The sequence below is a fragment of the Hippoglossus stenolepis genome, chromosome 14 (genome assembly GCF_022539355.2).
Source record: "Hippoglossus stenolepis isolate QCI-W04-F060 chromosome 14, HSTE1.2, whole genome shotgun sequence".
Lineage (NCBI taxonomy): Eukaryota > Metazoa > Chordata > Actinopteri > Pleuronectiformes > Pleuronectidae > Hippoglossus > Hippoglossus stenolepis.
In genome coordinates, this window is record NC_061496.1 from 22,637,020 (window position 1) to 22,655,844 (window position 18,825).

General features: G+C 39.0%; 1 protein-coding gene across 1 annotated transcript in view; it reads left to right on the plus strand.

Annotated features, from left to right (window-relative positions):
* oca2 (oculocutaneous albinism II) overlaps positions 1-6,276 on the plus strand; it is a 43,275-nt gene extending 36,999 nt beyond the window's left edge. Inside the window, exon 24 of the mRNA XM_035176728.2 lies at positions 4,953-6,276. Within this exon, the coding sequence (XP_035032619.1) occupies positions 4,953-5,040 (88 nt within the window). The 3' untranslated portion in view covers positions 5,041-6,276. The remainder of the gene's footprint in view (positions 1-4,952) is intronic.
* Positions 6,277-18,825: the final 12,549 nt, after the last annotated feature.

Here is an 18,825-nt window from a genome sequence, read left to right on the forward strand (position 1 = left end):
ATCCGTCTTGAGTGGACATTCACTTCACAATGAGGGTCACTCTCTATGATGAGTCTCTCATTGGACCATTTAATGATTTAACCTTGTGAAACCATATTTATTTAGAGTACAATTTAAAAGCCATTATATCTGACATTGGAGGAAATAGTTAGCAACAGGCACAATATAAACTAAATTTCTTCACAACAGATCAATATTCAGTATACACCAGTAAGATGTTGTGACCCTCCATCTATACTGCTGAATGCTACATTGCTCTCAGGAGATGGTGTTTTATAGGCTTTTTTTTTTGCCTCAGGGTGAGCTGAATGGTTCAATGGTCTGATGTTTCATTTTCGGGAACACCACTTTGCAAAAAGGTCCAATAATCTGTGTGAAAATGGGTTAAAAAAACTAAATTTTACAACAGGAGCGTGCTTCCATCGTTAGGTAATTCCCCTCATGAGCCATGGGTTAGGGTTAGGGTTAGACCTGGAAGAAGTTTTTTAAACATTGACTGTGTCTCTGTCTATGGGACGCAGTTCTATCTTACCTATTCAAGTGTGCCTGCAAAGCAGCCAAACAGAATGAAATATTCAAATGTAGCTTTAATTCTACATCTTTTACACGGATCATTAGCTGGTGAGGATGATGACTTTTGGCATCAAGTGGATTTTCAAAACATCTATAAAACCATCTGTTGGTAACAGCATCACTTTAGCCGACAAAATATATGGTTGCCAGCTAGAAGTGTTAATCTACTTCCTTATGCCTCTGAAATTAAGAACTAATTCTTTCAAACACAATGAAAGAGTTTTCAATGGTTAATCTGGTCTGTGCAAGAATGGAGAGCTCGAAAGACATAGCAACAGTAACTAAGGGGAGCAGAGGCTTAGCTTACAGTTAATTAATACCAAATAAACTAATCCATTGTGGTGCAGGGAGCCAGCAGAGGTTTTCTTTAAGGTTTGAATGAGAGGTATCTCAAATAAGTTTAGTCAGAGGTTGTGGATGTCACATAAAGGCTTTGAGACCATAGTGTAGTAGTTGAAGTGGAGACCATGACAATGGATGGAACGACGGAAAGTCGTTAATGCTTTCTAGCCTAATTCTCACCTGACTCCCCTGCCAAATATTCCGTCAGACTGTTCTTTAAAACCTTTTTGCATTCAAATGCTGTCAAACTCCATCCATACACTGGTACTAGAGTTATTCAAGTGGCATCAAACCGTGACGTCACCCATTCATTTGTGAACGGCTGTTTTGAAGCCTCGAGTTTGGCATTTTGTCCAGCGCCATCTTGTTTTTTGAAACCAGAAGTTACCATATTTGGTACTAACCGCCAATCACATGGTGTTCATACCCCAATGCCTACTGTGCTTTATCGTCCATAATTAACAAAATGAACATCATGTTGTATTGAAAAAGACTTGAAACTTGGTTGGGATTAAAAACTCTGTACAAAAATGTTTACTTGCTACATAAATTACTGTAAGTGAGAAGTAGGGTCATTTTCTCTTGGACTCCTATAGAAACAGATTTGTTTGTGCAACTGACCACTGTGATGAACAATGCGTCTCTACTTCCTACCACTATCCAGAAATCAAGCTAAAATATTACATTTCATTATTTATTACATTTCATTTAGCTGACGCTTTTATCCAAAGCGACTTACAATAAGTGCATTCAACCATGAGGGTACAAACCCAGAACAACAAGAATCAAGAAAGTACAATTTCTTCAAAAAAGCAAAACTACAAAGTGCTATAAGTAAGTGGCATTTAAGTGCTACTAAATTGTTAGTTTAAAATTTTATTCAAGGTATAGTCGGAAGAGATGTGTTTTTAGTTAGCGGCGGAAGATGTATAGACTTTCTGCTGTCCTGATGTCAATGGGGAGCTCATTCCACCATTTAGGAGCCAGGACAGCAAACAGATATCCCAGATACAATCGCTGCTATCTTGTGCATTTAGAGCCAGATTCTGTGCGATTGGGGGATGGAGCCATGAAAGTGAGGTCCCACCAATATATCCGTGCTCGATCAATGACATATCAGTCTCAGCTGTCAATCTTGATGTTTCACTCTGTGTTTATAGCATCAAATAACTAATTGAAACCAAAGTTACTGAAAATGTTTTAACGTGTACCTCTCATTTGTTAACATGTTATTATTCCTTCAGCCAGCCACCAGCGGGCAATATTATTATTATGTTATATTATTATAATAGGCCATGTTTGCAGCCAGTGGAGTCTCCCTCTGATGGCCATTGGACCGAATACAGGTTTCAAGGCACTTCCACATTAGCTTCACTTTGCAGAGTCTATGGAATTATTGCAATAGCTGTGAGTTCATTTCAAATAATAAATCAGATTTATTCAGAATCAAATTTAATATGTTAAGCAGATGTTTTTGTGATTGAAGAACAGGCAAGAAGGAAATGCTCAGGTTCAGTCTTTGTTTAGCCGGCAGACATTTGTTGAAGGTTTTCCTCACCTCCTGATTAAACCTTTGATGTGTAAATAAGAAATGATAATTACCCTGACCTTTGAGACTCGGTTCAACTGTCTACTGAAAAAGTTTGACACTTGCAATTTAAATGCACCACCACGCCACACTGATATCATTATTAATGAGTTTAAGTGCTTGAATAGACTCATTAATCCTTAGTTCAAATACGAATTTGACATTTCCACATGCATATTAAAACTGTTTAATTCCATGCATGTGACTATAGAAAAAGTAGTGGCACTAAAGACACTCACACATAAACCACTTCCACTTGAATTTAGGGTCCCCCTGGCTTCTTGTCTGCTTCTCTCTGCTTCTTCAGTGCAGAGGATCCGATGAATGGGAACATTGTGAAAGGTCATTTTAAAATGGGTGCTTCTGATTGAAAATACCTTACACAAGAGGAAAAACATATAGAATAGGTCAAGAGCGGCTATTTTTTTCAATTTCTGAACAAAAAGCACATAATGCACATGAATAGCTTTTTTAGCAGATTACGGTCTGCACTGTTATTGAGTGTAGACCATTTTTTTGTATTCCTGAGGATTTGCATTTTCTGTGTGCATGTACTGAACCCGTTGTTCTTTGCTGTTTTTCATATATGATTAGATGTTTGATTGGACAGTAGTTGTCTATGATGCAGTTTAACAAAGGATGATAATGATTAAATTATCCGAACATTTAATTTGGCCAGCTGTTGAAAATATCTCAAAAACCTAACTAATGTAAGACCGTTTTAATTGGCAACATGTGGGATCTTTATTTAGACAAAATTATACTCCATTTAATGCTCACCGCTGCTCAGGCCTGAAGTGGGTGCTCACTCTTTACATTGTTCTCACTTGCTATGTTTTGTTTATTGACAGATTTTCCCTTAGCATGTTGCATATAAGCAAGTCAGTCAACAATCAGACAGTCATTGTAAAAGTTTTTACATTTCTTAAATTAGCCCACAGGTGCCAATAGCTCTATTAAGCGGCTGCTAATGACCCACAAGTTAGGCAAGGCAAGGCAGTTTTATTTATAAAGCACATGATTACATACACAGATGATAACTAATGAAGGCCGGTAAATCAGATAAACACAACAGATCCAGCCTCCAAAATATTAACATAAAAGGTAAATTGCAGATGGGAAATTAGAAACAAAGCAATTATATATGACTTACTGCCCATCAAAAACTGAGCATCAGTGCTAAATGAATTATAATAGTCATCACAGGCCTGAGATACTCTGAGAAGGGATCATTCTAGGAAAACACACAACAAAGAGGCATGTGGTCTTTCTTTCTCGAAAAATCGAACACAGTCAACCTTCCATATATTTGTCTGTGACGTTCTCTCTAACCTGAGTGTGTGAGCAGCAATGGTTTTTGTATTGAAGTGCACATCAGGCTAATGGGTGCATACTGCTGGAAAACACAACTGCATTTAGACCAATTGACTCATGCTTCATCCCCATTATAATTGGTCATTCATTAGTAATAACAGGCTGTTATTTCCCATTAATCTCAATAGGAAGATTAGCACAGCTAATAAACAGTGATGTGAGTCATCATATGGCAGCAGTAGGTATTTTCTGCTTTATTTGGGGCTGAATTATACATTTAGTCTGTGCCTCACATCTCACACTGTACTGTTACACATCTGCTCTAAATAGTATTTTAACGATACGCTGCACTTCATTTTTCAGTCGGAGCACTATAGTTTTAATTAGTCCTTGGCTGCTTTGACAGAGATGAATTGCTGGCAGACTAACTCTACATGTATTTTCTGCTTCTGCCTTGGTCCTGTGAAACTGATCTGTGTCACAGACTGAGGGCAAACAGTTCTCTGGCCCTCAGAGCAGCCATGTGTCCATATAGGGCATGGTACACATCCAAAGGACAAACCATCTGCAGTTCTGGAGTCATCTAAGTACACATTTGAAATTGATGATACTAATTTAGGAATGAAAACTGGCAGAGCGGGCTGGCCTGTAGTCTACTTGCTTCTACTGTAATGGCTGTGATCATTGCTGTTGCACCATGAAGCTATTTACATTCCTGTTGTTGGTAGATATATATCACAATATCCTGAACTTTACCCTGTCAGAGGCGCACAAATTCAGATTGTTAGTCAGACGAGAAGGCACGGTGGTACAGTGGATAGCACTGTCGCCTCACGACAACAATGTTCCTGGTTTGAATCCTGATTTCTGTTTGGACTTCTCCTTGAGTTCGTGTACATGCATTTTCTCCAACTTCCTCCAACAGCCTAAAGATGTGCTGATTGGGGTCAGGATGATTGGAGACTCTAAATTGCCGGACTGACATTTAAGTCTGGTGGTACAGACTCATAACTGTTTCTCTCCCTAAATTCATCATTTACACCATTATTGGTTATTTCCTATGATTTCTAAAACATTCTCAGTAAGAATAAAATGTTGATTAATTAAATTTTTGTTCTTTTAATTTGTCTCACAGGTTAGGATTCCCCATGATGATAATGACGTGTATGATTGGCATGTGCTACCTGCTGGCTACCCACATCGGACTTGGATGGAACATGTAATCCCCACCTGTTGTACATAACCAAAGAGACTGTGTATATTCACGTGTGTGCCAGAGGCGGCCTCAGGCATCCCGGGGCCTTACCCCCATAAAACAACATAATGAGAAAACAATGCAAGGATTCCAGTTGGTTCTCATGGTATATTTTCTGATTTAAATGCATTATGTACACTTTCAGAATAATGGACAGCTCAACATAAGCTAGAAATTATCATAGCATTTCCCTTAAAATCACAGGATCCAAATAATCTAGATGGTTTATCATAGGGCGTCTGGTGCTTCTTTCATTCTCACTCTGCCCCCTGAACACCTCCTCCTGCACTATATGTAACTTTAGTTAGTGGACATGATCTCCAACGAGAAGCATCAGAAGCTTAAACTGAAGGAATCAGTCCAAGAGCGTTCAAGAGTAATGTCAAACTATAGATCAGTTATATACAGAAGTCATTCAAAACCAACGTTCATCTCCGATATTCACAGAGGACACTTATCAAGAATTCCTGGGTGGTCCCGCCTGGCCTCCCTTGGCAGAATCGAGGTAACAAACTGAAAACCACATGTATTTAGTTATTAATCGATGATGTCGGAAGAGAAATTGAGATCATTCCGGTCACTTAAACCCTGATGTCCTGGCTGTGAGCATCTCATGTTGGGTGTAGCAGATGAACTACATGCGTAGCATCGATGCAGTCGTCCATGTCTGGATCGATGCATCAAAAACATTGATACATTTTCCTCTAGTGAGTGGTCAAGCGATTGACAGGCTTTGTTTTCTGCTCATGAAAACTGCCTAACTGCTCAGATAAACAGGCAAACAGACTTAATATCCACTTGTGGCTGCAGAGGCTCAGTTAAAGTAACAAAGTGTTGCTTTAGTTGTGTTTTTTTTTACAGAAAAAATCATATGGAATGCGGAGAAGCCTCTCCCTTCTCTGGAGCATCTATTCTGTACTTAATAGTACTATTACTTAATTACTTAAAAAAGTAACACTCAAATTAAATTTACCATAAAGGCAACGCTGCGGTAGAATAAAGCCCGCACAGCTCCCGCAGTCCACTGGGCCCTGTCACCACATCTATAGAACAATACAGTGAATCCTGTCTGTACAGTATCAGGTTGGTTAGATCAGTGGTTCTCAACCTTTTTTCAGTGATGTTCCCCCTGTGAAATATTTTTTCAGCCAAGTACCCCCTAACCAGCGCAAAGCATTTTTGGTTGAAAAAAGGATGTAATACACAGCGCTGTGCCATCAGTGTCTGATTTATTAAACACTTATATTTTATTGAATATTTATTAAATAACTATTTTGAAAGGATTTTTGAATGGATGCTAATTTTAAATATATATATTTTTTAATCTCACGTACCCCCTGGAGTGCCTTCACGTACCCCCAGGGGTACACGTACCCCCATTTGAGAACCACTGGGTTAGATGGTAGCTACAGCCTAGTTATAGTTACTGACAGTGTTGGCAAGATCCGTTAACAGTTAATAACAGTATTCAAGTTCTTTCTCCAATATATCATTTTATATAAGTTATAGTTTGCCATAATATTTTATTCATAATCAGAATATTTTACTCATTGCTTATTTATTATATTAGGGTTTCACATCACCTACAGGGTGTTTGTCTTGTTCAAGATAAGCTAGAGAAAAATAGGCTACTACAAAACAGTCACAAATACAGAACAGCCCATTTCATGAATAAAAATACAGGCAACAATAAAAACATTTATGTTTATTGGTATTTTAACATAACTTAAAATGAAACAGAGAGATTGGTGAGTGTGAATCAGACCAACTTGATCGTAAAGACAGTGATTGACAGGAAGAATACACTACAGACGAAGGGGGACACCTCAGTAACGTTTGCAATAGATGAAAGAGAATCCACGGTGCACCTCACAGCTTCAGGGTCAGGTCAGGGTGAACCCAGAGTGTGTCCCGCAGTAGCGTCAGAGAATAATAGCCAGTGTGCCTTCAATAACTCCAGCAGTTTAAGTAAATTAACTCCACAATCTATTAAATTTGTCTGTTTGAAATGATATCCTCACTATGGCCCTTTGGCGTATGGGACCTGTTTGAAGCTAAGGCTGCCGGTAGTGTGCTCATACATGTGACCAACACCTCCCTGCTCACTGTAATGTGATGTGTAGCCCGATTGAGTGATCAGATTACAGGCACTGTTTGAAGCATTGTAGCCATAGTATATTTTTAACGTAAATGGGTCTTTGAGTAAAGTGCAGACCATCAGGGACCAGACTTACCGGAGCTTTGACCAAAAAAAGAGTTTTTACTGACAAAAATGGCTCGAACAATCCACGATGCTGAACATGGTGCTACTGCCTCAGTGGGTACAGCTGGTGTAAGTGATCCAGTCCAGTCGCCTCTGATGTCAGACTCTTTGTCATTTTCTAAATTCATGTGCTCTGTTTACAACCACAGCAAATGATCTCTGTTGACTAGTATCACACTGATTTTCTCTTAGAGACGTAGAACACTGGTCATGATTTATTCCCCCTCAGTTCACCAAGTGTATAATGTTCATATTTTAATGGAACCACAAGACCCACTGAAAGGGATTTTATAACGGTTTGTGTCAAATAGTACTTTGTTGGATTCAGAAATCTCAGCGGTCTGTGACTGAGTCTGAACAACTAAAATCAAAGACATTTGACGGATTATTTAATTACAGATGAAATAACACAGGTATAGATCTAAACTCTGTATACTATATATTGTACTGTGTACACAATGATCTCATGTAACCTCATTGATTTAGTTCAGTTAACCATGTAGAAGCAGTTTAATCATGTAAATAGTGTCACATGAAACAGGCAACAACTTTGTAGCCCTTTCCAGTTAAACTATTTATCGCACTGCCCCGCCTGAATGTCCTGGAAACTTTCAGAATGTTCAGACAAAGATCAACATGAATAAAGTTTGTGATGTTTCTGGATTTTATTTGGCTCTGAATGATTTTGTCTGATTCTTATAAGAAGTGATACTTAGCCTGAAGGAACAGTTACTTAGTCCTTTGTGGATTTTGGGACTTCAGTCTGAGAACATTACCCTGATTACGTCAGGCTTCTGATGATCATCAGGGTTTTCTCAGACTGAGTTTGAAGACTTCAAATTTGCTTTTGAAAGTGGGGAAATGGAGTTTAAAAGAAATGGGAATTTACCACAGACTGTATTTAAAGATGTATAACATGACTGCTCCCTAAAAGTGAATCCAAAGTGTCTTGATTCCCCCTTGTGGCAGGCTGCAGTATAGATATATACACGTTTGTCAACATTTGTTAAAGTGTCAATTTCAGTTTTGTTTTAGTTATTTAATGCTATAAAAACAAGGTAAAACATCATGATTGACAGCTGAAACTCACTCCCAATGAGTTGAGCGCGTGTATCAACTCAATACCATGACTCCATTCCCTGATCGCTTCAGTGCGAGATGCATTTGTTTCTAGGTTATTTTAGCTTAATTTCTGGGTAGTGGGTGGAAGTGGAGACTTGTAGTCCATCTTTATTTACAGTTTATGGTATTTACTAGACATGTAGTATCAGATGTTTTCAGAGATATTGCAGTATATATAACATAGACGAAGTAGCTTATGGATATGGAGCCCGACTTAAATGTGATTCTTGTCTGTTTGAGGCGTTCTGGTGCAGCACCTCCTGGCGCTCAAAGCACCTGTTCAGTAACGCCTCAAATAGCCAGCATCAAATTTTATATATTTTTTGGTATATTGTCAACATCTGTTGTCACTCACTTCTGTTGTGGTGGTGATCTTGAGTGAGACGTCTCGGCCCCCATGAATGGACGTGACATCGGGTTTAGATATTTCAACCACAGATGATTAATGACACTGAGACCTGTTGTGTCTGAGGCCTGTGACTCTCACATTCTTCTCAACTTGATATGAGAGAAATGTGCTGTTATCTTCCCTGTTCTTTAGCAACACTCGTTATTGCTCTGTCCACGCACTCTTTCCCACTTTAGATTCATTCTTCCCATCCACACAATGTGAGAAATCACCAGATGTGTAGCCGGTGAGGTCATCAGGTACTTAACAAAATTGCAACACTGTTCATCTACATGAACTGAGTTCTCATTTGATGCTGTGTTTTACAGTATTTCCTCACAAGTCACAATGTTGTTCTCCTGCAGTTCTACTCTTAACGTTTATTGGCAGCAACTGAGAGTCAAAGTGACTTTCATGTTGCCTTTAATGAGACTGACTCTGGGCCAAATAGAACCACACTACACAGATTGATGTCTGCACCTCCTATAGGTCTGTTGTTTCACATTAAAACTCCCGGGAGAGTTGTTGTGAATTGGGAATCTGTTTGTGTCGTGCACTTTGTTGCCATTAGAGAGCCGTGGTCTGGATCACACTGTTCATTAGCACCTAATTAATTAAAGACAATTCCACACTGTTATACATCATTGATGCTTTTAATGTGTTGCAGGACTTGAGGTAATTTATGGCTGCAGGTTGAAACCCTGTGGGAGTAATTTACTTATACACAGAGAAAAGCTATTGATACCATATGTTCCAAAACAAACATTTGGTATATAAGGTGTATTTTCACTGTCAGGCTTAAGATATTTGTGAAACTTGAATTTGTTCATATTTTAGATAACTGGCACCAGTTCCTGTTTGTGATGTACCCATGGAAGAATACTGACAACTTTACTAGGTTACACTGAAACTTAAGAAAATTGTTGTCTTTTAAAGTACTTGTTTTTTAAAACTTAAAAGTGATTGTTTACATGTTTATTTGCAGTAATTGAACTGAGTTATGACTCAGAGAAGAAGCACAGATTTTAATACAGATTTGCAGCGATCAGCTCTCACTGACCACTTGTAATGCCCTAGTTGAAATGAAAAGAAAGTGGTAAGAAAACTGCTCATGCACATAATTAGTCCAGAGCACGGTGTGGTTAAAGCTGATCATGTTGTATTTGAGTCGCGTCTGCGTGCGACACTATTGCTTCTCTGACCATATGAACTAATTAATTATACCGCTTCAATGAGAATTCATTCGATTTCCTCTAAGAAGCCTCCTCTATCCAGGACTAATGCTCCTATTCATCAGGAAGGGATTAAACATGTTCTGCCCTCTGTAATTAAGAAGTGGAGTGAGGGAGCTTAAGAGGATTCACTTTAAAGGCTAGTAAAAAAAAAACTTGGATGCTCTTGTTACAAGAAGTGATACAATAGGGACTGAAATAAACATTTTCTTCTTTCATCACCCAGACATAAGCTGTTTTCAGACATGACCTGCGGGTAAAATCTGGAGAATTGCTACCCGCCCTTTCCCTTTCACACATGCACAACGCATGTGTCAGCTCTTATCGCCACCAACTCTCTAGACATGTTTGTCGGTGTCTTCTATGTGTGTCAATGCTTCTTTCATCTGGAGATATTTGATTTCTTTTAGTTTTCTTGTTCATTTTTTCTTTTGCATCTGCCATGCGTTAGAAGCATCATCAACCCCCCCACTCGCTCATGGTGAATCCGGGTTAGAGGTTCGGTGTATTATGGAATACCACATGATGAACAGTTGCTGATGATTATTACATTACATTACATTACATTACATTTAGCTGACGCTTTTATCCAAAGCGACTTACAATAAGTGCATTCAACCATGAGGGTACAAACCCAGAACAACAAGAATCAAGAAAGTACAATTTCTTCAAAAAAGCTAAACTACAAAGTGCTATAATTAAGTGCCATTTAAGTGCTACTAAATTGTTAGTTTAAAAATGTTATTCAAGGTATAGTCGGAAGAGGTGTGTTTTTAGTTTGCGGCGGAAGATGTGTAAACTTTCTGATGTCCGGATGTCAATGGGGAGCTCATTCCACCATTTAGGAGCCAGGACAGCAAACAGTCGTGATTTTGATGAGTGATTAGAAGGCTGTAGACATTCAAAATGTATTTACAGGGTAAAAAAACCCTAAAACGAACTTCAGATTTGAAAACAAGGTACGACAGAGAACAAATACATAATTATACTCGACAGTGCATGGATGATAATGTTCACTCAGCTATAAATAGAAGGCAGAGATTCCACAGATGCACAGTGCAGTGCTGAACAAGCTGCACAGTGATTTGTCATGCTGCTGTGAGGGCTGCCGTATATCATCAGTAAAGCACAAACCTTTTGCAGGTCTCAGTGGAACACAGAGAGCATTTGATTTCAGTGAATCTATAACAAAGGATCTTTATGTTTTTGCACAGTGTTTTGGATTTTACTGTAAAATCACTGAGTTAGAAATTCTAAATAGTTTTGCATGGTCGTGATCAGTTGTGTTTATAAGTGTGTCTTTGAACAAAAGTGTGCAGCCACAGTGCTTTGAACTGATGCTAACATGATATTTACAATGCTAACATGCTGGTGTTCAATATTTAAGTATTTATATTCCACCATCTTATTTCAGCATGTTATAATGCTAACCTGTGCTATTTATTACTAAATGCAAAGTTAAAATACAAAAGATTTTAACTTTTAACTAAAGTTTTTGACAAAGTGACGATGAAAAATGGAAATTCAGGCCATCAGAGGATAAATATGTTGTTTATTTTTAATTGTGAGAATTTGTGTTGGACTTATTTTTGAATTTGTAGACTTTTTGACATTTGGACTCCTAATCCTGTGTTTGGTCTTTGCTTTTGTTTATTTTGATGTTTGGACTTAATTAGTTACTCATGGATTTTGGCCTTGTTTTTTCATTGACTTTGGTTTTTGGATCAATTGTTTGCACTTTGAGTTTATTACTTCCTGTTTTATTTTATAGCGTCTGTTGTGTCTGTCCCTTGCTTTGCTTCCGTCTTTGTCTAGGTTCCCTCCTTTGTGATTGGCTGCCACGCCCTGGTGTGTTTCTCATGTTAATCAACAATCTTTATTGTTGGTTCGTCTGTTCAGTCATGTTGAGTTTGCACAATTAGTTCCTTGCTGGGTTCCCTTGTGTTTCCCGTCCGTCCTGAGCGTCTGCTGATGTTTCTGCTGCCTGTGTTTTTGTGTTTTGGGTTCCTGCGTTTTCGCTCTGTCACCCTGACACCAAGGTCTGTTATTAAATATCCTTTTGCACCTTCGGCTGTATTTGGGTCCTGCTACTTAGAAACCTTACATTGAAACCATTTGTGAACCTCCTGATAGCACTCCAGGTCAAATCAGATGAGGTCTTTTGGGACCATGATCATTTGTTCATCCTGCTTTTTTTGCTCTGTTTTTGGTCTCAAAGTCCTGAAGGAACATTCTGGCTCTTCAGCTTCTAAATTCTGCTAAATAAGGCTTTTCTCAAAAATGGCTGGCTGCTGAAATGAAATAAGTAAAGATTGAGCTGAAAGATGCTGCTATTTATCTGTGGCCTTGTGATTATGAACAATATCCTTCACATTACAGTCATTAAAGTCAATTGATCCATCCAGTGTTGATAAAAAAAATGGATTGCTGCAGCTTTATAGTTTGATTATGTGCTGCTTTAACGTTTAATGTTGTTATCTGGCATGATGCCGAATTAAAACCAATGTGAAGATTTTTTGTGTTCGGGAATGGTTCTTCATCAGACTTTCAATAAAAGGAAACAAAAACAAGATAAGTAGCACAACATCAGTCCCCTGCTGTGTGCAGATTTGATTTCGTTGTTTGGGATTACAATTCTGCAGGTTGATGTGAAACGGATTTAATTTCATCAGTAAAGTTTATTGAAATCGTGAATTTGTTCCAGACAGCAGATTGCTGGTGCGTAACAGGTTCATTTAAAAACGGGTTTTAATTTCCCTTAATGACATTGAAGTTTTATCGATTATTAACTCACACACAGATGAGAACTGTTTGATAGAACTGAAGCTACAAGTGGATTTGTGGAAAGACACAAAATTGTTTGATTAGAATTTGTCCTTTTATTTGATAAGTAAATTTTGATGCTTTTAACCTTTTCTTTGTTTCAATAAGATGCTAAACATCAGATGACCAATCAACATTTACTGACAATCCCACAATTAGCCAATATTATAATCCAATATCCATTGCTTTCCCATTGGGTTTAACAGCCCAGCTTAATGCAGGGGAGTTTTATTAATTGCCTGTCATGAATGAATAAATGTTTGTTCACTGTGATAAATTGCTTGTTTTATTTTGAAGGCTCAAACTTGAGTTCCATCGTATAGTGGAATTAATGGGAGGTAGAAAATGGAAATAGAATTCATGGTGTATTTAAAAATCCAAACAATGAAGACAATACATGGAATGTTTAGTTGCAGGAATAAAACATCTAAATTCACTGTCATGGTCTTTTTTCTTTTTTTTTACCTGCCAGTTTGGAATGTTCTGTTCTCTTGTCCTGTGTCAAAGCTCCGGAGCTACTTCAGAATGATTCCTTGTCATTAGTGAGTCCTCCTCTATCAGTTCTACAATATGCTGTCACTTTTTATTGATTGTGTGCTGGACGTTGTGTGCAGAGGTTTTAATAAACTGTCTATGGTGCAGAGTGAAGTTAGAAAACTTTGTCTTCATCCTACCTAGTTTATGTGCAATGAAGATTTTATAGTCAATGTTTTTCATAGGGTTAGGGTTTTTCATAAAATAATACTGACATTAATTTATTACTGTTCTTTTCAAAATCAAAGCTCTGTAATTTGGCTTGATATGAAGCATGGCACCACCAAAACTTAAGTTGTGCTTTTACTTTGAAGATAAATTGCTAAAAAGGATGTGATTCGATGACGGTTGTTGCCATCATGACATGACCTGCAGGAGCCGTGAATGTCTGTCACTATGGTGAACAAAAGTTAATCAAATGATCATAATGATCACTACTTAGTACGGGGTGACCCAATTGTCGACCACTGCTCTAGTTTACATAGGAACATAGAAGAAAGCATGTTCAACTCAGATACACTGCATCACCCCCACTGAGCACTGGTCACGTGTTGGTTCTATTTTTATTATCATTGAACTGGCATAGCTGTCTACACACATTGTACATGTAATATGGTCAGACATACACCTGTTGGTTTTAGGAGCAGGTATAGATTAAGGATTTCCAGATGACCACTGGGAGCAGTGACTGAGGACAATGTGAAGGGTTAAGTCACTGTAGGTTTTCTTACACCACGGAAATGTTAAAGCACCTGCTGTCACTGATGAACAAGTGTGACCAGACATGAACAACCTGGTGAATCACGTTGGAGTGTAGCCGTGCACACTCTCAGGCCCTGAAGGCTTCATAGCCCTGATGCAGCCTGAACACACACAGAGCCCCACTCGCCACCATATTGAAGTTATTTGTGATAATTATCTGTCACAGCCAACAGGAGTCGTCAAAGGCCTATTATTTTCTTTTCAAACCAGCAGACCAGACGTTTGAAAGAGCCAAAGCTGCCGTGCCTCACTGTGCTTGAGCCTGAGATGTGATCACAGCTGATCAGAACTCACTCGCCTTGTTACTGTTCCATTCCCTCATAATGGAGCATTTGCATATCTATGATGGAAAATGCATGACGCTCTCAATGGCTCTTTGTTTATAGACATGTACGAGGTGATTGCAGAAATTGGGAAATAAGACTGCATGGCACTGACTTAATTGGATTTCTTATCTGGCCTTTGTGTGCATGAAGAAATAAACTTTGGGTGTGAGGGCTGAAGTCACGATCCATGCAGGGTTCAACTTTAAACAAACTTTGTGCTTATTCAAACAACCTGAGATAAATCTACAGGTGTGAGCAAGCCATGTCTACACCAGGGCTAAGGTGGGCTAGGGTGGGCTATAGCCCTGCAACAAATCTATGCAGCCCCAATCAAGCCTAGGCTACTGTATATGCCTATTTTTATTTTTGATTATAAATATATAAATATTAAAGACTACTTATGAACATACAGCGGCTCGCTCCCAGTCTGCGAGCTCAATGCTGGGATTGTACCATGTGTGTGGTGAGTGGGGGCGGAGCTTGTGCATATGAGGCTAGCTTGTGAGCGATGGACTGTTTTCTGATCAAAAGAAAAGTGTGGGTAGAAAATCAATGCTCAGTCTCTGTGTGGGAACTCTGTGTGCGAGGGGGGAAAAGGGATGACATGCACTTCTCCCTGTGGCTGCACTGTGGATATTTTTCATTTGCATCTGAGGTTGTGATAGACATTTATTCTGTGACATTGTAACTAAGGTATCGCAGTGGGCCCATATGTAGTCAGCAGTGAAAGTTAATCTTGTTTGCTAAAGAAATGTACTTGTGAGATAACCAGTTTAGCATATGTCAAATGTATGTGCACATTTTGGACATTGTTGATTTGATTTCTGATGCCTTTTTTCCCTGAAACATTATAATTGCACAGTTGTCTCGTTCTGCATATGGCATTAATGCACTTGTTTTTATTGTACATTTGGATTTACCTTTTATTGTCACCGTGGGTTCTCTCGGCTCGGAGCACACAGACACAGAGCTTGCTGCCCGGCTTCACTGGCGCCCAGTTCTTTCCACTGACTTTCCTGTTGATCTACAGTTTTTGTCTCCTGATCCAGTTGCTACTACATTAATAGGAGAGTGTGGTTAGTTAATTCGATGCAGTTGTGTTCATCAGCTCACCTGGCACTGCCCCTGCTGAGACCGCTCTGCGCTGCCTCTCTCTCTCCTAGAGCTGAGTGAACTGTGGCTGCATGGGGGGGGCTGTCATGTTTGTTGGTATCTATTAATGGGACACAAATCTCAGCAATTAATCAAATACACAACTGCCAAATAATGTATTCACAATGCAATTTTATTTCGAGAGATCCATAAACCGAATTGCTTTTTTCAAACATTTGACTATAAATGTCAGGTCAGCAATGCTGAAGTAGCTGGGCATGCATTACATGGCTGCAGTTCTGCAGATCGAGTCACACTTTCAGCACTTCAACACTAAAAGACACTTTAGTCAAAGTGTGAGAGGAAAAAATGTGTTCTAGCACCGGCTTTATTTGATTGAGTGGCAGTTTGGGATTTTTCAACATTTTATCGCCAACGAACTTGTCTACAGAAATTTGACTGATCGGAACAAGTCTAGTTCATATAATTATAATTTATTATAAGTCTAATAAATCACTACTGACTCTCAACATTCATGCATCAGGCATCAGATGACTTATCATCATTAATAAACACCAACAAATGAGATTATATAGTTGTTAAACAGTACATTGCCTTAGAGGTGATTACGTCTGGTCACGTCTTTCCGCTGTAGCTGTGTGTGCTCCCGGGACCTGTATCAATTCTCGGCGGGAAGGCAGAACTTGACATAACATCAGTGCTGAAAGATGTTTTTTCATTTGCTTGTGGTCACTAATCAAAAATTTAAGGGAACACTTAAATCACACATCAGACCTTGATGAAAAAACTATTCAAGTATAAAATCTTTACTGATGTACATTGTACAATTTGTTGAGAACAAAATGACGTAACGGTCAATGGAAACCAAAATCATCAACCCATTGAGGGCTGTATTCAAAACCACACCGAAAATCAAATTAAAAAATTTAAATCACAGAATGATCCAACTTGCGTTAATTTCATCACGGCAACTCATAATGTGACTCAGTAGTGTGTATGGCCTTCGTGTGCCTGTATGCACTCCAGACAATGTGCGGGCATGCTCCTGATGAGTCGGCGGATGGTGTCCTGGGGGATCTCCTCCTAGACCTGGATCAGGGCTCCTGGACAGTCTGTGGCCGTACTTGACAGCATTGGATAAATGATACATCACAACCCATAGGTGCTCGATTGGATTTAGGTCAAGGGAACGTGTGGGCCAGACAATGGCATCAACACCTTCATCATCCCGGAACTACACACACACTCTGGCCACATCAAGCACTAGGATGCACCAGCGTAATGTCTTAAAACTTCATTTTAAAGAAACCCTAAAAATAAATTCTTAGCCCCTACAATTGCAACATTATGCGTTGTATCTTAAAACTAACTATTGATATGCTGAGTTGAAATAACTTTATCTTTTGCAGTCAAATGTAAAAGATTTTAATGCAGTACTTTGATCCTTACTAGAATAGTCATATTTACTTTCTGTTCAAGCGTTGGATATGAAGTCAACATCATGTCCTATTTGTAAGTTGTGAAATTGCTAAATATTCTTTTAATGAAAGAGCTCTGTCTCCAGGCAACGACCAGTTAACCCTGACATAAAGTCAAAAGCTATTTTAAAATGAACACTAAACTATTCTTACTTTATTTTATTTGACTGTCAGAGCACATACAGTACCTGTACCAAGGTCAAACAGTCCCCTTATGAAACCACATTTCAATTCACTAGATACAGATTTTTATTTGGATCTGCACCATATTTGAATTGTTCTCGCAATCTTAAAGAAAGTGAAAAAAAACTTCCTGAATCCACCCCGTTACGGAGCCGCATTCAGATTGAACGGGTTCTTTTCTGACCAACACCGTATCCTTCCAACAAGTTTTATGGAAAATCCATCTAATATGCAGATGAAAACAATATCATATTGGTGGAGGTAATGAACGGCTAAATAACTTATTTAAAACGCTACTGAGCAGGCAGTGATGATCTTACATCTCAGTTGGACAGGAGGTTGGGTGGTCTGCCCTCTACAACTTTCCCTCCCTTGCTTGTTTATCCCAGCGAAATGTGATTTTTTTTGCACAACCCATCATTTACACTTGATAATCAAACTAGTATCCCATATGAATATGTAGATACAGAGAGAGATGATGTTCTGTGATTTCTGAGAACTACTGATTGGTGGGAACTTTCATATAGAAGCAGCCTCCAGCTCTCAGTGTAATGTGGAGTGAGAGCATCTGTGGGAAACAGTACAAGGCCAGGAAAGGATTATTCCAGCAGCTCACGCTCTTCATCCTACAGCCTCTCCCTCATCGTCTTCACCTGCTCCCAGCTGGCAGAACCCAAGGACACACATGTGCAGTCACTGTGGTTAACAGAACAACATCCTCCTTTCTGAAAGCAGCAGAAGATGATTGTGCTGCAAAGTGGAATGGACAGCCATTGCTGCAGCACTGTGTTGGCAGAGTCACAATAAAACAATGGATCATAAAGTGTTGTTCACAGTCGAAGATCAAGGAGGTAAATGTGGAAGCACTACCTTGAAATTTGTAATGACAAAAGCTCTGGGAAAAATAATATTCATGTGCAGCTTCTGTCTGACCTCCACTTCCTGGAAGTGAAAATACGGTGTGGATTAGTTGATTTAATAAAGCAGGGATATGCAATATTGCATAATATCTATAAGCTGGAAAAAGTTTGTAACATATCATATATACAGTACAGTATATGTCTAATATGTCCCAGGCGATAGACTGAGCCCATTCAGCTGTATCATGAGTGCATGTGTGAATTATGTACTTAAGAAAAATGCAAATCAGACGTGCTGCCTGCCATCAGACCTGTAGGTACGTGTCATTTTGTCAGAAGAAACACTGTTACCATGGAAGCCAATGATGTGTAGTGCAGTGCTGGCAGGTGAGCACAGTGGTGATCTATGAATGCGATAATCTACTTTAGTGTATTTTTCCACAGCATTACCCGACTACAGCTGCAGCCGCTACTGGTCAAATTTACAGAGAGAGACTTCAGAGTTTTCAATGAGGACCTGGAAGATAAACTCATGGTTTAGAGGTGCCTGCACCTGATCCCTGCCCCTGGTTTATCAGTTTATTCCTAGAAGCAAAACAAGACTTAAAACTTTCCATCACTGGAGAGCGATGTGATGAACTTGCCAGCATTGTTTCTCGACTTTAAAAG